General features: G+C 47.3%; 1 protein-coding gene across 6 annotated transcripts in view; it reads left to right on the top strand.

Annotated features, from left to right (window-relative positions):
* The window catches only part of RUNX1 (RUNX family transcription factor 1), a 179,606-nt gene that overhangs the window by 67,044 nt on the left and 91,215 nt on the right, over nucleotides 1–21,347 (top strand). For all 6 annotated transcript variants that reach the window (XM_050715657.1, XM_050715656.1, XM_050715651.1 and 3 more), the window contains one exon: nucleotides 20,184–20,437. In XM_050715657.1, coding sequence (XP_050571614.1) covers nucleotides 20,184–20,437 — 254 coding nt within the window. The remainder of the gene's footprint in view (nucleotides 1–20,183; nucleotides 20,438–21,347) is intronic.

The raw sequence follows: 21,347 nt of genomic DNA, 5'->3' as shown, positions 1-21,347 counted from the left end.
GGTTCTGTCTCTTTGCCTTCTGACTTCAGACTCATCCGTATATACGTCTGTAGTGCTCATGGGTTTACAAACAGGGCAGGCAGCTTATTGTGGGGTCAGGAGATGCTCCAGTGACCTCTCTCAGTTCAGCTGTACCTGGGCGCTTCTGCAGGCTCCATTCTTCCAGCAGCTTGGCGTGTGCTATTGTCTCCAGCTGACAGAAACTGTGTTTTCATACCTGCCGGATGTTCTAAATTTAAATACTATCAGTCTACTGTAAATAACAGTTGAAATACTTCACTCTGACAGCATTGGAGGCAGCATATGGATTCAAGTTTTAGACAACACTACATGTAAAATGCCTTTCCCTTTATAGCAGAATATATTTAGAGTCTTTTAAGCTCAGCTCCTGAAGTGAGCATGATGCATCTAGTCATCTAGCCCAATCAACAGAAGAATCACAACTTCATGTCAGTGCAATACATTGTTAACTGATATGTCAGAAAATCAATTAATTACTTTTAAGTAGCAGTTAAGAGTATCCACACAATACTGCCATGTGAATTATTAAAGAAAGCAGGGTTGAGTTTTCTCCACAATTGAAACCCTGTCTTAGAAGAAAGTGCAAAATGCTGCTTCTGCCCTGAAGCCTAATCAACGTTATTGGGTAAGCAACAGGAACCAAAAGAGTGGTGGAAGGCATGAAGCTGGAAGGGTGCTGCCTCCCAAAGCACAGGCACTGGCAGTGTGGGATGGCTATGGCTGTTATGATAAACCCTCCCTTCCATGGAGGTACAGCAACCTCCATATGGGAATAGTGGCACAAGCATGGCTCTGACAGATTAGCGAGCAGAGCAGTGCGAGAAGGGCAGAAGGGACTTTCTGTCTCCTTCTACAGCTTCACCAAGGGACCTGCTCAGACTCTGTGCACCCCCTGTCACTGTCTGTTATAGATTTTTGCCTGGGACTCTCCCCTGGCATGCTGAAGGGAAACATAGCCTTAGCGGGACATCATCATGAAGCTTTCTGCTTTCTTCATGCCTTGGTCTGTTGGAGATGCTACATGGGTGAATAAATCAGTGGAGGTGGAGAGGTGACTGCGAGGGGGGATTTAGTTTGGGGTTACAATTTTCTCTCTTGTGTTGGGAAAGCTTCACGGAGCAGGGTCTGGCAGGCTCAAGTAGGCCTAGTTGGTGTGAGCACACTGGAAGGCTATCCCGCCACTGCCACCACCAGCAAGGCTGCCTTTGCCTGTGAAGGATGCTCCTCCTCCTTCTGCCAGGAGCTGCAGGAACAATCAGAGCAGGGACAAGGAGCAAACCCATGCTCATCCTGGGTTTTCTGGGGTCTGTCCTCTCCATAACCACAGCCAGGGAGCTCCTGTACCAGAGAGGAGGATACAGCAATGTGTCCATAGTGCTGTGGTGCCACCACTACCCAAGTGCCCCAAGCACACAGAGGGCTTGGGCTCTGGGTCATCACAGCAGCACCTGCAGCACAGACACCACAGTTTGCAGTCCTACCTTTAACCTGGTCACCAAATCTCCAGCAGCACCTGAGGCCTGACCGATTCCTACATGGAGACCTAGGAAAGATTTCCTCTGAAAGCTAATGAGATGTGGTGTCTCTGTGGTGACTTTTTTCCCTTGTCTGCCTGCCCCATGGGGATTCTGGCTTTGCAGGGTTCAGTAACAAAGGTCCTAGTTCTGGTGATTTCCAAGCAACTACCTGGTGTTGGATAAGTCTAACAACCTAACAACTGCCTTTTGTACTCATGACCTGTATTTGTCAAGACAATATGACGTTGTTTCTTGAGCTCCTCTTATCATGTCTGTCCTTCTGGCTAGGGTGAGAAATGCTAGGAAATTTTACACATACACACCTTTTTTTTTTTTTTTTGGTCAGAAAATATCCATTCATCAGAACTAAGACTTTTCACAAAATCCTGTGTACTGGTTTTCACCAGAAAACCCCTCAGCTCCTGGGGCAGGATGTCTGGTCAAACCAGAGACCAACAGATCTGCCAGGCTGCTAGGTGTGATTTTATTTGGCATGTTAGCATTTTAGTTGTACTGTGGCACACGCCTGATATTGTTTCCAGTCCTTTGTCTCAAACCAGGTTAGTCTACAACTGTTGGAGTCCATGGGCTGTTTTCTCCCCTGGTAAAACGCCAGGCAGAGGAGGGGGGGCTGAGCATCGGTTCTGCAGTGCTTCTGGCTGGGAGAGCCTCTCTTAATGAATTTCAGTTTTGTCTAAAGTACGTGGGTGGGTGGCTTGGGGTGGGGAGTTAATGGGCAGTCTCACCTCTTCTCCCTGAAGAGGTAATTACAGCCTGGGATAGCTCCTAGCAGAGGAGAGGGATGGAAACTGCTGGTTGGTGCAGATGCAGCTTCAGCAGACATAGCAGCGCAGAGGACCAGGCACAAAGAGCGGAAGATGAGTTGGCATTTGGTTGTGGCACCAACCCAGTGGCTGGGCCTACCAGGTCACCCCAAAGCTCCCTCTCCTGGCCAGCACTGACCCGAGACCCTGAGCATCCCTGAGCCTGCAGCAGAGCTCAGCACGGGGACCACAGCTCGATGCAGAAAAACCCCAGGTGCTATGTAGGGCATGCACTGCCACTGCTGTCTGAGGTGGCGTGGTGCTCGGTGCTGGACTGGTGCAGCTCCCCACGGCTATGCCCCCAAGCTCTGGTTCTAGCAGGACACCAGCAAATGTGTTCCCAGGTTGCAAAGGCCTGCCTTTTTCTAAAAGTAGCCAGTTCACAGCTCTGAGACAATGACAGAAGGATGGCTCGTGTCAAAAAGGAAAAAAAAAAAAAAAAGATAAACATGCTTTTTTGATAGCTTTCAAATGCCTATTAGGCAGCTCCAAAGCATGTGAAGTCTTAGCTGTTGTTCCAAATGTTTCACTGGGTTTGGTTTCAATGCGGACCACATCCAGCTTCAGCATGGTGAAAGTGCACATAAATATTATCCCTATCCAGAATAGCACAGGCGTTTGAATTTTCCCAGTAGCCATGTGTATTTTTCAGAGAAATCCACCCGTGTCCATGAGTTTGGCAATCCCCTCAGAGACATGGGCAAAACCGCGACATCCCTCTTCCAGGAAAACAACCTGCTTCAGAAGGGAGTTGCTAACCACCCTGCAAAGAGGATGTCGTGCTTCAAAGCGAGTTAAAGATGGTGTGGAGTGTCAAAAACAGGACGTGTGCTCCATCCTGTTTCATTCTTACTTGCCTCTTTTTTTTTTTTCAGTCTGTGTTATGCATTTTAAAATGTGCCAGTCATTTAGTTCAGTTCAGAGAACCCTAAAAATATTTCTGTTCATAAAGTGAAACTCTGGGTGCTTATTGAGTAGTCTCTCTGCACAGTCCGAAAAAGAGATTGACAGAGGTCGGATATTAAGATGGGAACTTAATGTTGTGTCCCTTTCCCAATGTGGCTTTTTGTATAACTCAGGCCACAGAATCCCATCATTTCTATAGGGTTACCCTTGTGTTACTAAAGCGTTGCAAGATGCATGAAGAGATCAGGGAACCCACTCATTTCACATTGTTCCTGTCTTGTCTAGCAATTGAAGTAAAGGTGCTCTAGTTAACATGAAGTTGGTTTGCACAGGTGTCCTGCGGTGTGGGGGGATGTTAAGAGCAATACATAAGAAGAAAAAAAAAAAAACAAACACTACTTTCTTTTGGGAAAACCTCCTTTTGTTAACAGGGCTATTTTTACAATCAAAGTTTTGGAAAGCTCTATGGCTAATGTTTCTCATTCTGAAAACAGAAGCTGTTCATGCCCATCACTTCTCATATCACCTGCTAATGGGACGCTGTCAAAAGCTGCAGTGTTCCCATCTACTTCCATTTTATTTCAGGCTGATGTTTACTTTATAAGCTTTAGTTGTATGTTTACTCTATGATGTTTCCTTTATAAGCTTTGTAAGCTCCCCAAGGGCTAATCTTAAAACTCGTACAATGCCCCAGCTGACTTCCAGATGACCTGAACACCAGTAGTCTCACTGGAAGCCCATGAAGGTTGCTGGTGTTTAGCACCTCCAGAAACACAGGTGTCCATTTTTTTAAGCAAAAGCCTTGCCAAAACTTGCATCTTCTTTAATGAGCATTGGGTCAGAATGTACCACGGAAGCAATGTTTACTGTATATAAGTGAAACTGAAGAACACATCTTCTCTTGGCTCTCATACCCTCCTCTCTGTCCCCTACCACTTCAGGCTAACCCTCTGGCATACAGCTGAGAAGTGGCCAGTCAGACAGGGAATGCAGTTAATGCAATAAAAAACAGCTGGGTTTTCATTTGCGTGTTCATTAGGCCATGTTTGCACTGTTGCACACACACACATTGTGAGTGAAAAACAGTCCCCTATGAGGACTGCTGACTGCTAGCTTTACCTAGAATTCCAAAATAACCAAATTAAAATAAGAGGTAAGGAAAGTCTTTCACAGTCTCCTCACTTCTCTGTCAGCTAAGTTATTATATTAAGAAAGAAAAGTATGAAAGCCAAATCCATCCCAGGTCTTTGGTTTAGTTTTCCCTGGAGATCCATCCCTTCTGATGTTAACATGTATGTATCTCGCACAGCCCCATCATTTCTTATCTTTACGTAAATATCTACAAGATGCTCACACTCTGATAGACAGCCAAAAAGCAATAGGAAAAGGAAGGTGAAAACTGATAATAAAAAGCCATGAGAGAGTGAGGAACTAAAGGTCTGTAAGTTTCGAAAGCTCAAATCTAATGCTGTATGGAGGGCTGGAAAGAAGGAACCTCTTTGGTGTAGTTAGCATCTGAAGATAGCAGCTAGCGGGGGTGCTTTATCTGGCCCCTCACAGAGGGGCTATTGCACCTCCGCTGAGCCACTGTCTGCAAAGCCCAGGAAACATCTTGCTGTGCAGTTGATGAAACATTTGCCCGAGGTCTCTCACAGTCCTCCTGTGGCGGTTGAATAATGTCATAACCCAGGGTTGTGCAACAGTTGCTGGAGTGGAAGAGATTGTGCTGTTTCATTTCAGGGCACAGGGCTTTTTGTGGGGTGTTTTTGTGTGTGTGTGTGTGTGTGTTTCTTCTCTTTCCATTATTGTCCTTGGGAAAATGAGCAAGTTTTTTTTTTTTTTTTTTTTTTTTTTTTTTTCATGAGGGTCTCTCTTTGCTCAGGCAGTGCTAAGACAAAGTTTAAAAGACAGGAAAATAACATGATGCTTCTCCTTTTCCCATTCAGTACAAGAATGACGGACCAACAGCTCCAAACACTTTTTGGATTAGGCTTTCCCAGAAGCACATTATACTTTATTTTCCATTTCATACCAGCTGTGTTGCAAGTTTTTTTGTGATCCCAGGAAATTAGAACCTGCTCTCGCAGACGTATGGGTTTGGCCATCCCTGGAATAGCTTAAGCACACGCATAATTTTCTTCTTAGGCAATGTTATATGTGTTGAAGTGTTTGTAGGGCCTATAGGTTTGTGGCCATGTGCTGACAAGTGAGAATATAATATTTAAAACCTTAACAGTGGCTTCTACTTGAAAATGTGAAATTTGGCCAGCAGCAAATCCCTAGTAAATCTCACAGCCTTTTGTCTCTGCATGCATTCCCTGATTTCATTAGAAACATCCCATCTTGGAATCTGGAAAATACAAAATGCATCACACCAGCAGCTATACATCTAGGCAACATTTCTTATTGTCCACATGGGTGAAACTGCCACTACTTGATTTTTTTCTTCTTATCACTGGCTGTGAGGACCTCTCCATTTTCTAGGAGGAGAAATAGATTACAGAAGTTGAAGTAAAAAAGTACAGGAAAAACATTTAATATCTTAGCCGACTCTTCTCTCCTTTAATGGAAAAAATAGTGAGGGGTTCACCATGTGAGCTACTAAGTATGCAGGGTTGTTACAGCATTGCAGTACACGGGATGCTTGGTAAATCTGCACTGCACACTAGGATATGCTTGTCTGCCAGCTGCCTTTCGCTCTCTTTCAGCAACTGCAGCATTTTGGCATGCTTTGAGAAACAACTGCACTAAACTTTGGAGTCTGGTGAAACGTTTTTGAAAATCTCTTTACCTGTCTATCCATCCATTTCTTCATTCATCCATATACCTATTAATCTCTTCAAGAGCACTCTATGAAATTGCTGAATTTCACGCTTGGTGACAAATGCGACAGGCTCTTAAGGAGCATATAGCAACTCGTACACTTCTAGGAAGGATTATTTCCTCTTAAATGCTAGAAGACTGAGATGCATATCACTTTGCCTACATATGAAATTTCAAGCTTTGCAGATACTGACTCATGCTTACTGATTTATCAGAGCATAGCGGTTGACTCTTGTTACCATTTCTCACACGTGTTCCCATCCCAGGGATGTCAGTGCAATTATTTCCATGTGCAGGGGAAAAGAGAGCGTAAACTGCCTGGTATATTTACTGAAAAAAAATCTCTTTGTAATCAGGGATGTTCCCATGATACCACTGTCTGGTGCTAATGACTGTAAAATACTGTGAGCAGGAGAAGTCTGCAGAAAGAGTCAGTACCAGTGTCGTTACTCTATTTACTGGTTGTAGACCCTCGTACATCTGAAGCAGGACCTCAGCTGAAACAACAGGAGAGCAATCCACTGCACGATACCAACCTGGTTTCTAACAGCAAAGTTCTGAACTTAAATCTTCATCCGCTTCCACTCTAATTGGGCAGAGAAAAATCATCTGAGAAGCTAAATGAAAATTACTAGCCTATAAATGCCTGAGGCAAAAAAAGAGAGAGAGGAGAGAGAGAGAAAGATGGGAAGTCTCATGTGAGTTTGGTTAGTGGGGGGGGGAAAAAAACCCACGTATTAAATATGGCTGCATGTCATTTTTCAATTTGCTCATGTTAAATAATGATCTCTAGGGCAGAGAAGGAGTGGAGTGAAAAGGAAGAGCTCTCCCCTCATCTTGTTTAGTTTGTGCTCATTTTTGCAGTGTCTGACCACTGCAAGGCTATCATATAAACTTAATCATGAACCACGGGCAGTTTGGTGTGTCTTCTCCTCTCTCCTGGACCATGTACCTGATGAGGAAAAACAGAGCAGCCCCTGGCTTTTTTGGTAAAGACTTCTTTATCTTCCTTTTCAAAAGTTTTTTTCTTTTCATTAATGCGATAAAAATCTTCATTGTAAAGTAATAGAAAGTATTTGGTGGAGAAAGCTTTTAAGGCAAAATAGTTTCTGTTGGAGCAAAATACGGAAATCCATGACTATGTGCATGTGTGTGTATTAACTTCCATGAGACAGTTGAATACCTACAGGAGCTTTCACTGGTCTGTTAAATATGTTGCAAGGCTCTTTAACTGAATCAGTTTCTTCAGAGGAAATGCTTCAAAACAGTTTCCATTTGAAATGCTTGGGATGGGGGTGCTGCAGGGGCAGGAGGGTGTCCTGCTGCTGCTGAGCACGGGGGTGCAAGGGGATGGCTGTCGGATGGCACCTACTGCTCTGTGCTTTGCGGTCCTGCAGAAGCAAAGTGATTGTGGAGGACAAGGTAGCATAAAGAGAAGTCAGCTGTTTTGAGTCACAGGGTTATTTGTGGATTTGTACAAACTAAAGGCTTTGATCTATACACTAGATGCTTTTTTAATCCCTCAAAGATGACAATGAAGTAAAAATGCTCCCATCAGAATTTCAGAGGTAACTTTTTATCACAAGAATATTTTGTTTAAAATTACACAAATTTTAATAAAATTTTGCCAGGTTGTATAGACCCTGCTATTGTTCATTATTCTGTGCCTCCACTAAGAATGAGATGCTGCCCTTTCAGCAACATTGGCACCTTTTGCACAAGCAGTGTGCCAGAGGAAAAGACATTATACCTCTTTTTTAATACATGACACATTACCAAGTTTGTTTCTTTTCCATAATCCTGGACTTGCTTTCTGCTAAATATGTATTGAAATAAACAAATTGGTATCGGGGTATGAAAGGGTTGTATAGCAAGCTGATAATTATTGTTATGGCTTTGATTTTTAAAGCTCTGATGGAGAAGAAAGGCCAGAATGGAAGTTGGGAATGAGGGAAGGATGTTACATTATTTTCCATTCACTCTCAAGGATTCCCTTGCTTTTCCTATCTCACTCTGAGTTTTAGCAAGTCTGGTGGCACCTTCCTCGGGGGGCTGCTGCTAGCATTCACTGTTGTAAAGTCTCAGTTTGCACCTAGGCAAAAGAACAGATTTTCTTCTTACATATATTCTGTGAACCCCTTGAACTCTGAATTCCATTCACCCTAGATCAGTGTCAGCTTGAGAGGATTACACTTTGCTTCTGTTGCAGAGTATTTTGGAAGAGGACATTGAGTCATTCTGCCATATACCTAAGTGCTGGACAAAGCCCAGCCCTGGGGCTTTGCCACCGGAGCATTTAGGCACAATGTGCCATTCCCTGCTTTGCTTCCGCAGAGAATCACACTTAGTGAAAGCACTGGGAAAGCCTGGCACGCTGCTGCAGGCTCCGTGAGGCTTCTCAAAAACAGCCAAAAGAGTGTGGCGTCATTTTACTGACCTGTCCACAGTACTACAGCCCATACCTAGAAAAAAGATCTTCATATCTGGGGTCTACCTACTGCTTGGTAAGGTATGGGAATTCTTGGTGGTGGCTATCTTTATGGTAGCATCTGAGAAATTAGCATCTTAATCCAAGAAGATGGATTAAGTAAGAGTCAATTTATGGAACAATGAGAGAAAAGTGTTAGGACACAGGATCATAAGTCATGGTTGGTGTTTGTGCACTGTGTAACAGCAGTACATAAAGAAAGCTCTAGTAAAATGGTCAAGTTAGAAATACTTGCTATATTTTAAGCTGTTTTTTAACAGATACATATAGTTCTCACTCTGCGAGACACCGAAGAAAACTCTCTTTTGATACTGTAGGTAAAACAGAATGTGAAATGAATATCACAGTACTTGGTCTGTGTAGTGCATAAACCAAATGAGCAACTATCTTTGCATAGTATTGTCCTGTGTATAGTTGATTTAGTGGCGATAACTCACACCTAAAAAGCATGTAAGAATGGTTTGTGTTGGCTAAGAAAGGCTTAAACATATTGCTACTTCTGTCTGTTACCTAAGAAAGCTAAAGCTAAAACATTTACAATCCCAATTTCATAATAGTACAGATGAACTGAATGAAAAAGAGATTAAAATACCATGTTGTCTTTTAAATGAACTTGCCAGTTATAGACAGCACATTGTGCCACTAGCTATCATGGGCAACATCTGTAACTGGAAAGCAGTAAAGGAATGTGATCATAAGCTAATCTTGCTAAGCTTTGCTCACTCTACAGCAACTTTCCTTTTAGAAGAGTTGTGTATGGCAGCTGGTGTTCAGGGAGCCATTTATTATGACTTGCTGCCTTGGAAAGAATATTTCGTGCTCTCGTGTTCTGTAAGGTATATTTCAGGGCAGATTTGCAAAGAGACTGAAGTTAAAGGCCTGGAAGTATAGCTTTTCTTCTCACCTACCTTGGCACAAACCAAGGCGTCACAGCTAGACCTATAAGCAGAGGCCCAGGCCCAGGCCCAGGGAGGACTTTGCCACCTGATGTCCTCCTGCACCTCACCAGGTGGCCGCGGCAGATTTCTTGGTGTCTCAGCAGGGTGATTTTGGCTCCTCCCTCTCCCCGCAGCACACGCTGCTCCCTCACAGATCTCATCTCGGGCAGATGAGCACGGAGGCTTTGATATGAAGTTGCACCTTATTATGACCCGAGGGAGATCTGCGGTTGAGATCAAAGGTGGTAGATGACATACCTGGTAAATTAAAAATGCTTAAGAAAAAAACCACCCAAGAGGAGCAGCGATGATTTCCATTAAAACAAAGTATCACTTTTGTAGCAATTATTTACATGTGTTTTAAGTCCAATTCCCTTAGGTGAGAGGTGCCAGACTGACAGTCCGGGAAGTATCGCCTCTTCCCTCGGCAGGAGCAGCAGTGCCCATCCATCCAGGTCCACCCCACGTCAGGGCAGCCCAGTGCTGGCCACGGACCTTCTCCCTCCATCACACAGCACCCTGCAGACCTCCTTCCTCATGCTCATCACCTGTGTCCCACCAAAGGTGCCCAGGAGTAGTTAAGCCTTGGTGTAATATCTGGCACTGGGAATGGGATGGAGTCTGCCCAGTGTGAACTGGTGCAGGCCCATGTGAGCAGAGGAGGTCTGTCAGACCTTGTAACAGCCCACCCCTAGTACCACTGCGCTAGGGCATCTGGACCTGCTCTAGGTGATCCGTGGTGCTTTGAGGGTAGGCTTGGGGCCATCTGAATATCCTGTAATTGTTCTGGGAAAGGGTAAAATTTCGGAACTGGAAATAGCCTGTCTTGAACATGAGTGTGTTGAGATGTCCTCATTTAGCCAGGACTCACAGCCAGAGAAGGTTCCTGCAAGCGTTTGTATCACACTAAGAGTCTCCTAAAGCACTCAAATTGTAGAAGGGTTGTGTAAAGCAGTTTGGTGGGTTTAAGCTCTAATCATAGCACCAAAACAAAGTGGCACTGAAAAAGATACAAAAAAGAATGAAACAATTTGGAAAATATTCTAGCAAAAATAAAACTTAGGTAAAATTGACATATTGTGAAGACAATCATAAAGAATAAACCCGCTGAGTGATTTTGGTGCCTTTGGCTCTGGGCAGGACACACTTTGAATTCAGCCTGCAGACCTCCTGCTTCCCCTGCTCATGCCACTGTGGGCTTTGCCATGTTAGGTGTTAAAGCAGGGCAGCATATCTAGGTGCACTTGTCATTTACAGACAACCCGAGAAGGACATAAAGAGAAAGAGCCCAAGACAGAGTTATTTCATCCAGTACACCCAGGTGTTGCTGCCAGTCAGTCAGCAGAGGTGCTGCTCTGCCAATGTTTAGCCAGACAAGCTGAGCATCGGGACGTTCCCTACAGGGCCATGGCAGTTCGGTATGGGCCCGCACGAGCACGCCCAAGCCCAGACCTGCACGGTGCGGGCAGAGGCATTCGCAGGTGGGATGCTAATCAGGGAAGAAACAATTTAGGAGATTAGCTTGTGGCTTCATCTGTGGCTGTGAGAGGGCATTAGCAGTGCTGTGCATGGTTAACAGCGCCTTGGTGATGGGCTTTTCTTCCTCCGTCCCCGGTTCAGTCAAGTGGTGTTGATTGAAGTCCCAGGCATGATTTGCCCATAAGCAAAATCCTTTTCTGCATGAAGGCCTTGCTGTGTGTTCATTGCAGGTTTGGGGAGGGTTGAGTATGAAGTGTGGTGGTGAGTGGACTGCAGGCCGGTGGGGAACTCGCGTGGCCTCCTGCAGCTGAGACCAGCCCTATGGGCAGAGACGGACACCGTCAGAAGCCTGGTTTTGGGCGAGGAGCAGCTTTTAGACAAAGAGACAGGCACAAGGTGCCTGGGATTTGCTACTCCTAATCACCCTGAGACAGGGAGTTTCATACGAGCTGTGGGTTGAGGGGCTCCCCGTGTCTAGTCAGCAGTATCTGTCCCACAGACAACTCCTCTGCCACCACTGTCACCGGTGCTGAGGATCACATGGCAAGTCCATCACCTGCATTTCCCAGAGGGATTTCCCGAAGGAAACTGGATCCGCTTCACACCACTGTGCTGTGGTATTGCCATGTTTAAAGGAACAAACTGTGTGCAAAACTAAAAGGCAGTTTCCCTCTCACCCAGTCTCACTAAGCCTAAACTCAAGCTGCAACAGCATCTCGCTGTGCCCCTCCGTAGTCTCCCTGCGAAAGTGGTTTCAGTCCTTTCTTAATGCCAGGTCATTGGGTACCTATTGCAAATGCTCTGCGAACTCACTGCATGGAGCACTACCATGTGGGCAAGCAATGAATGAGCTACCAACATTTTCCCCACCATCCTTAAAGACCTCTAGGAAAAAGGGGAAACAGACAGAGAGAGATACAAGCTGTCCTGACCCTTAAAAACAGGAACAGGAGGAACAGAGAAGCCTTTCCTTCACTGAATGTCTTCACCAGTAATGCCACCCGTTGATACAAGTGCTGCAGTGTCATACTGGGAATAATGTCATTATTTTCTTCCTGACCGCCTGTTCCATCATTCTAGCCTGTCACAGTTTCTAAATGGTGAAAGTAGTGCAGGAATAAGAAAAAGGAAGCAGTTAGCATCCTTATTTCTAGTTTTTAACTCCAGTCCACAGTGTTGCAAGACCACAGCCTTCCTTCTGGCAAGCCTGGGAGGAGGGAGCCTCCTTTGGAAGCTGTCTTTCTTCCTCTCTGTTACGTGTCAGGAGCTCCTTTTCCTGAGGATGGAAGCGTGTAACCCTGTACTGTGTCTCCACCTCTGCTTGACCTGAACAACCAATCCCTTATTTAGAGGGAATGAGGAAGGACATGTGGATTTAGAAGCCTTTCTGTCTTAATTTCACTGTTTCAAATTTGGACCAAAGTTAGTAGCGAATTAGGCTTTTGTACAAAGTTTTGATAACCCTTATTCATTTGCTGAAAACAATATTTATGTCACAGATTTGCCCTGTAGCTGACTTCTTTACTGGCGGAGCAGGAGCCTCCCAGTAATAAGGCCATGGATAATGTCCCACAGCTTCTCCAGTCAGCGGCAAAGTGCTCTGGGGCTGTGTAGGGAAGGAGCTTTATCCCCAAAATATTTCGAGGGTTTCAGTCGCCTGCTTATGACCCTATAGGAACTTTGGCAACCATTTTTAATTCATACTTACTTTTGACTGAAGATGAAGCAAACCAACCCTGAGTGAAGCAAGCCCATGCCAAGTTATTTGGAGCAGATGCAGCATGCATGCTACCACTACATTTTGCCTATTAGCATCATACATATAGTGCTTTTTTTTTTTTTTTCTTTTCTTTACCTGGATTAAGTGTGCTCAGCAGCCTGATTCTCCCTCTGGTCAGTCACCACTAATTGCAGGAAGAAAGTCTGGGGTGCTGCAGGGGAACCTTTACCTGCACCACTTGGCTCCTAGCATCAGCTGAAGCACCACTGGGGCCTGTCCAATGCGAGTGGAGCTGTCTGGAGCACCACGGGCTCCAGACAGCCGAGCAGCAGTGCTGCTGCAGCTCCTGCTCCACAGCATGCCCTTGCCCTCAGAGGGGCAGGAGCAGGGAATAAAGCAGTTAGGTTAATTCTGTGCAATCAGTGGAGTCCTTCTCATGCCAGGGCTGTTCCCTGATGTCCAGGCGGGTTGGAGTTACTGCTCCTTTTAAGTGTCCTGCAACAAAAGGGAGCTGATCTCTTTTTTTATTATTATTATTTTACTTTTTTATTTTTCCATTTGCTGGTACAAGGCATCTGTAGTGTTCCTACCAGAGCAGAAGATCAAAAGCCCAAATGTTACAATTAGTGCTGGAGGTTGTTATGATGTGAACCTGAGTATATAAAATGCCACAGAAAATACTAGGTGTGGGTGATGTTATCTGCGTTAATCTCGGCATGTAATGAGCATGGTATAATGGCACACAATGTGTATTTTTTTAAGTCTCCAAACCAGCAAGTACTTATACCAGATGGCAGCTTTTCAACAATTTCCATTCCCTTCTCCACCCCATACTCCCAAGTATTTCAAGTAATTGGCTTCTCCTCTAGGGATTAGCCACAGTAGAATCATATTAAATGACTAATTTTCCTCACTTAGCCTTTTCCCCCCTCCTTTTAATTTTGAGCTGTGCAGAGAAAGAAATCATCCAAACGCTCTGAGTATTTGTTTGTGTTTGTTTTTAGAAGCCCTCCAGAATGGCCTCAAAATCATTTGGGCTTTTAGGTCAGGCAGTACATCCCTGCGCTTCTTGGCTTCACTTCTACTATTTCTTAAACTTTCCCCTTCAAGGTGCTTGTCAAGCTCTGACTTGAAAAGTTCAAGTGATGTTGATTCTGCAGCTTCCCTGGGAGCGTATTCTCCTGCCTATTTGATCTTACGATCAACGTTGCCCCTGCTCTTAAAACTGAACTCTTTTTACTTCAGTTGGCATCTGTTACTTCTTGTCTTATCATTTTTAACTAATGAAAACAGTTCCTCCCCTTCCTCTTTATAGTTGTCTTTCATGTACTTGTAAACCGCAGTCATGCTGTCCCCTTGGCTTCCCTTTTACCCCAAATTATATGTATCTATTTAATTCCTTTAATCTTTCCTTATAGGTAGTTCTTTCCAGACCTTTAATCACTGCAGTTGCCCTTCTCTGTAATCTCTCTCGTTCACTGATATATAGCCAATAACACCGTGGCCAGGACTAAACCCGTTGCTATCCCTGGGATTCGAGTGCTGGGAAAATAAGCCCGCTTGCTCCCTCGGCTCTAGATGCGACCCTGCTCCTCCAGGGAGCTTCTCCCTTTTACCGTGCACCATTGCACTGAGTAACCAGCTTGCATTTTGGGGAACGATCCTACATTAGGACGCATCCTAACGGCAGAGTCATGCATTTCACATACCCAGTCCACTGGCACAGGGAGGCAAGCCACTGGAAGGTATTTTTGCAGTGGCAACTTTAACCCAGTCTGCACTCCTACTCACAAGCTTGCCCGCAGCTGCATTGACACAGGCTGCTTCTGCATAACTTCATGGCCATTATTAATTTTCCCTTTGAGGAAATGGGAAATGGGGAAAAAAGTTGTGATGCAGAAGAGTCCCCAAGGTGGTGGCACTGGCAAGGTGCTACGGCAGCCCCGTAGTTGTGCCCCCCATGTTCCTGTGCATTGAGATCGTGTCCGTGCTGGTCCTTCTGGGGCTGTGCCCAGAGCTCCCGAGCTCTGAGCTCCTCCTTTGGCTGCTGCTTTAACTCATTCCTTCACCCAGTGAAGCCCTTGGAGGACCTGCAGCCACCTGCAGGCCTGCAACGCTAGGGTTAATGCTGGATGAAAATTCACAGTTAGCCTCCCCTGAAGGTTGTCCTTCTCCAGGTGCACCCCGCTCCCTGCCCATTGCCACCACCAGCCAATGGTTGGACTCGAGAGAGATGCAGCGCTCTAGTTTGCACTTTCTGAATGGTCAGGGAGGAGAAATGATGAAAGGAAGCTCCCTTCTTATGTCAGACCATGCCCTTGTCATCCATGTCTCAGGTAACGTGCCTACTATTCAGGCAAATCGTTTCCCACATCCTCAGAGTGGGTGTTACATCCACCCTCTGAAGTATTTTGAGTGACAATACTGTGGATGGCTTTTTCCTATTTGAAAACTTGGGAACTTTTTCAGTGGTTGAGTTGGGTCACAAGTAATCAGATGCCCAGACTACAGGTATCAAATGAAAACGTGGTATTTCATCGTTCATCACAACCCCTCTGCTTTGTATAAACCGAGCTGCAGCCAGTTTTCCCTCTTCCAGAGAGAATAACCTTGGATCTGTTAACAGAGACCAAAAACCCTGCGGGGTTTAGGCACTCCCCCCTCCCTGAAACAGAGCAAAGTTACACACCACACACCTGTGTAGTCCTGGCCCACTGAGCCAAATTCCCTGGCATCACACTGGCCATCTCACGTCTCTTTCTCGGTGGCATCATACCTGAGCCTCATGTGCTGGGATGAAACATTCGCATTTCACTGCGCGAGAGATCACTGCAGGAAACAAGGAGCACCTTACCTTTTTACTTGCAGGCAGCTGCTTTTCTCTGTCCAATGTTTAATTACTGGAATAATGAAACATTATTCCAGTACCAAAATAATTTAATATATCACTACAGCAATTGTTTCCCTGTCAGTCACTGGAATTACCCGTGATGGTAACTGTTATGCTATAAATACTTGCAGGGGTAACTCAGAAGCCTGATCCTACAGATTTAATTTCCAAGCATTAAACCCCTGATTCACCACCAGCAGAAGCAAGGCACTCTCACACCACTATAAGTATCTTCAGGAGGGCCTAAATACTTATATTAAATTAATTCAGGTGCAAGTGGTAGGAGCTGACCCACCAAATAATGCCATGTTAAGCCCAGATGTTAAGCCCAGTGTGTGCATGATTGCATTCCCTGATGAGATTTCTGTTGCATGCAGCAGGAAGGTTGCTAAGAATGAGGTTGGGCATGTTTCTAATTGTTGGCAAGATCAGGGTCTGTAGCCAGTTCTTTCGGTTTGTGCTCACGTTGTGTGTATGCCAGCTCCGTTATGGTCTTCATTTTTTCTCCTCTAACAAAACATCTTGCTGCCTTCCTCGTTCAAGTTTTCTCTCGCCCTGCACAAATTCAAACCATTTCAAACAAGTGTCCACTTCTGCCTGTTTGGCCGGGGAGTGTCTGCATGTGCGGTGAGGTCAGGCTCTAATTCTCCCCTTGTAATTTAGGCTGTTTAAAATTCATCCCTACATTGTTGCTCTCTCTCTCATATTTCCGAAGCTTTTGCTTTAACTGTGTTATGTAAAAAGCTCAGTGCTTTGTGGTCTAGTAATCCCGTACGACAGAGGCAATGCATGGTAGATAGAGATTCAGTTGTGGTTTGTTTACGGCCGTAATAAATTGATGTCAAAACACAAACGTGAGCAGTGCTGTATGTGAATGGGTAAAGGTGTAATACCAGTTGTGATTCCCGCTTCAAAGGGATTCTTGCACAAAGGACTGACTGTCCGAGCGCAAGTCTTGGCACTAGGGATGCTGAAAAGTCTTAGCATGTGAGAAGAAATACCGACTTTAAATACCCTGCCTCATTTCCTTACTTTGCCTAATGACGGGTATCCCTGCAAGCTGCTTCATTCATTAATTCCCATTCTTCCAGAGTGACTGCTCAAGATACAGTAAGGGGGTAGCAAATCCCTGTGAGAGCTCTTCTCTTTGTCGTGCAAAAAAAAAAAAAATAATTATAAGGAAGATGATAGATTGTATTAGATTAAAAAATAAATAAATAGACATCTCCCCCCACCTGTTGTAAGTGTTAACGGGTATGTAAAACAGATAGCTCGATCTGTATTGAAATATCATCACCACCGTATTTTCCCTTCCTGCCCTCTCTTACTTAACTCCTTAGCTTACCTTGGTAAAAGCGTGGTTCTGTGCAGTTAAAAAAACAATATGGTCACCTTCAGCCGAGATTAAAGTCCCTCACCTCAGCCCTGGTAATGCTGTTAAGTTAAAAAACAAAATGTAAACTAAGTTACAGAAAAGTGTAAGCCTGGAATATTTTCTCCAACTTCTGTTAAATTGGGGCATTTTGTATTTTTCTGACCATTCACTTGTGTAATAGAATGGCTTTATTTTGTATTTATATGAAGCTCAGATTGAGAAAGGATGCAAAGCACTGAGTGGGATTTATAGTTCATATATTGATTAATTTAAATAGAAAATACTCCCTACCTCTTAACTAAAATAGGAGAAGCAGAGCAGAAAGAAAGAAAAGGGAAAAGGAAAAGAGAAAAGGGAAAAGGGAAAATAGAAAAGGGAAATGGAAAGGGAAAAGGAAAAAGGAAAATGAAAAGGGAAAAGGAAAAGGGAAAGGGAAAGAAAAGGAGAAAGAAAAAGAAAAGAAAAAGAAAAGGGAAAGGGAAAAGAAAGCAGGAATAGAAAAAGAAAAAGGAAAAGAAAAAGAAAAAGAAAGAAAAAGAAAACCCAAACACTATATGCGTATTTTAGCTTTTTAGGCTATGTATATGGATATGTGCACATCACTGAAATAGCTCTTCTTATCTCTACAATGCCCGTAAAAAGTTACCAGCCACTAACACACCCCAGACGGCTTCCAAGCTGCAGTTTCCACCAGCCATTCGCCCGTACAATTTTATTTTTTTCTCCCACCGGCAGAAAACATCTCCGCAATAACTTAAACCCGAGGTTAATTTCCAACAAGCGAGCGCTCGGCGTGGCGCAACTGGTGGCGGGGAGTGCCCGTGCGGGAAGACGGAGTTAAAAAATATATATGTATAAATAATAATGATAATGATAATAATCACAGAGACGCACAGGCGTGACACGGGGGGCTTCCCCCCGCCGTGCCGTGCCGATCCCAGACGTGCCGAGCCGGGCGGAGCCGTCCCGCACCCCGGTCCCCGCCGCGGGCGGCGGAGCGCCGAGGGCAGGCGGCGGGCCCCCTCTGCCGGCCGTGCGGCGGAGCTGCAGCGGGTGCGGGTACGGCCCCGTCCTCGTCCCGGGGGAGCCCCAAGCCCCCCTTCCCGGGGGACGGAGGAACTCCAGCGCACACCCCCCAAAAAAAATAAAAATAATAAATAAGTAAATAATGATAATAATGATAAAAAAAAAAAAAGGCAGCCACGCCATCACCCCGCTGTAACGTACCGGGATGGGGCTCACCGGGGAGGGGGGGGGGAGGGGGGGGTCTGCGGGGGTCTCGGGGACCCGGAGCCCTGCGTGCTCGGGGGCGCGCTCGGGGGCGCGCGCCGGCCGGGCGCTGCCCGCACAGTAGCGGCGGCAGCGGCGGCGGCGGCGGCGGCGGCGGCGGGCGCGCCAATTCCGGGAGCCCCTGGCCCGCGGCCGCGCCCTGGCTGCCGGCGGGGAGGGCGCTGATTGGCCGCCGCGCCGCCCGTATGCAAAGCAGCCGCGGGGATGACATTCCTCCGCGCGCCGCCCGCCGCGCGCCTCCTCCATTCATCCCGGCGGCGCGCGCCGGAGCCGAGCGGAGCCGAACCGAGCCGAGCCGAGCCGGGCCGGGCAGACCACGGGGGGCAAAGGGCGGCAGCGAGCCGACGGGTGCCGGCGCCGTGGGAAGCTTTGCGAAGACCCCGGGAGCTCCCCGCTGTGGAAATGTGCTTTATCCTGAGCCGTCGTCTGGGCTGGAGGCTGTGACTTGTGACCCTGCCTGGGAACTTTCTCATTTTGTTGGCTTTCATTATTTTTTTTTTTTCCTGTTTTCTATTTTTTTTTTTCCCCCCCGTTGCTTCCTCCCCGCCTGGGGGTTAGCGGCTCTGCCCCCACCCGCTCCCCGGGGTGCTTTTTGCCATCGGGTTTTTTTGGCTGCCGCCGCTTGGCCGGGCGCGGGGGCTCTGCCCGCAGCCAGCCCCCATCCACCCCGCTGGGGAGACGAGCCATGCTTCCCAAAGCAGGCTTCCACCTGCTGCGGTTAAAGTGTTGGTAAGCAGCCGGCTCCTGCGGCCGGATTAGAGGAAGGCTGCCTCAGATACCGAAAAAAAAAATAATACTAATTGGCAATGACTTTCGAAGTTGTTGCAGGCTGTTGGTTTGTCTGCTGAGGGGAACGTGAGTGAGAGAGAGAGAGCGCTGTTGCACACACAAAACCGCAGGGAGAACCCACAATTTAACCAACATCCCCAAACCCAACTTCTCAGATGTGGACCTCTCAGCCTCAGCGCTCGTGAGCGGCTGCGACCTTTCCTTGCGTTCATGGCAGGCGTTATACCAAAGACAAGTGCACAGAGAGAGATCTGAAGCTTGAATGCCATGCACTGAGCTTTTTATTTTTCCTTTTTATTTTTTCTAATTTTTTTTTCTTCGCGAGAATTATTGAGAGGTCATGCCATGAGCACTCGCAAACCAAACTACTGAAGCCGATTTCCAAGGCTGCTTAAAACCAAAACCCTGCAGAGAACGTTAATGGATTCCCGGCGTGGTTAAATCCTCCGCAGATGATACTGTAAATGTTTGATGAAGCGCGGTGTACGTGGTGTGTGTGTGCCTGCGTGGGTATGTCTGTGCGGTGCCAACCGGCTGACCTTTGAGCACAAAGCCCAAAACCGACCCCGCGTTTCGCTGCTTGTAAGAGCGACTTTCGCCTCCGCAAGACGCTGATGTGCTCCGCTTCCCCCCGGGACTGTAGAGGAGCCACCTGGAAGAAAGCGCTAGGCAGCTGCCTCCCCGGGAAGCCCGGCTTTCTCCTGCTCCCGGCTTTCACCCCACTCGCGTAGCTTTTGCTGGGGAGCCCTCCCGGAGCGTGCCCTGCGGGAACTTTTGGCCACGCTAAAGCCCTCAATGCCCGGGCGCGGCGGTGCGGCCCCGCACCGAAGACCCTTTCTCTTACTGGATTAACGCCACCTCTGCCGCGGCACCGGGAAGCCAAGAGTTAAGTCTCGGCGTGCTCGCTGCCGCAGCCGCGTTCGGCAAAGAGGAGAGAGAAAAAAAAAAATTAAACTTTGGGGACTGGCGTAGAACCGAGTTTCCCCCGGGTGCTCAGCCCGTATCCGTTTATGTTGGTCCCCAGAGAGCGGCTCGCCGAAGAGTTACGCTCGCTTGGCTGCTTGGTAAGAACTCTGTGGAGGTCCCTCACTCAACAGGCTTGTTGTGATGCGTATCCCCGTAGATACCAGCACCAGCCGCCGCTTCACGCCGCCCTCCACCACGCTGAGCCCGGGGAAGATGAGCGAGCCGCTGCCGCTGCCCGGCGCCGAGCACAGCGGCGCCCTGGCGGGGAAGCTGCGCAGCGCCGACCGCAGCATGGTGGAGGTCCTGGCGGATCACCCCGGGGAGCTGGTGCGCACCGACAGCCCCAACTTCCTCTGCTCCGTGCTGCCCACCCACTGGCGCTGCAACAAGACGCTGCCCATCGCCTTCAAGGTACGTCCTGCCGCCCGCCCGACAGCGCGATCCTGGGGGGCACGGGGCGGCCGGGGGAGGGATGGGACCCACGCGGGGGGGACGGGACACGCGGGACCCACGGGGGGGACGGGACACACGGGGGGAGACGGGACACACGAGGGGGGACAGCCCCGAGCCTACCTCCCTTCGCCCGCCGCAGCCACCCGCGGAGCGGAGCGGGTGCGGGCGGGACGGGCGGGACCCCCCGGCCGCTGCCTCTGTCCCGTAACTCTGAAAAAAAAATTAAAAAATTAAAATTAAATATATATATGTGTATATAAATGTCCAAACCCGAAAAGTTTGGCCGCCCAGGGGAGCAGATGCAGGCGCTGCCCGTCGCGGGCGGCCCGGAGCTCGGGGAAGCAGCCCCCGGTGGCTGCGGAGAAAAAAAAAATAATAATTATTATAACACGTATATATTTTTATTATTATTACTATTTGGGATGGTTTGAATAGTAAATCTCGGGGCCTACCCTCCGTTGCCTCCTGCGGCCGCTTCGTTGCACATCCCTCCCTCCCCCGGCCTGCTTTCCCGTTACCCGGCTTGAGGCAAAATTCACCCCCTCCCCTTGCTCGTTTTTTTTTTCTTTTTTTTTTTTTTCCTTTTTTTTTTCCCACTTCGGCCTATCTCTGGCTGAATACGCTGCCCTTCGTGCTACTGCTGTAGCCGTGCGTTCGAGACGGGGAAGAAATAAGGTAATCGTCCCCTCGTCACCCCGTTCTCCCAGGAGGGAGCCCCGAAAGCCCCGGGTTGGAGTTGGGACGGATGATGGGGAATCGTCGGCTTTGTGCTTCCTGCTCCCGTCGCTGCTGCACCCCACTGCCTCGGCACGGCTTTGCTGAAGGAGGGCAGCCCCCGGTCTTTTTTTTTTGAGGGGGGAGGAGGAGG

Source organism: Cygnus atratus, chromosome 1 (assembly GCF_013377495.2).
Source record: "Cygnus atratus isolate AKBS03 ecotype Queensland, Australia chromosome 1, CAtr_DNAZoo_HiC_assembly, whole genome shotgun sequence".
NCBI classification, from domain to species: Eukaryota; Metazoa; Chordata; class Aves; order Anseriformes; family Anatidae; genus Cygnus; species Cygnus atratus.
The sequence above is the reverse complement of the archived record's forward strand: the minus strand, read 5'-3'. Positions and strand labels throughout refer to the sequence as shown.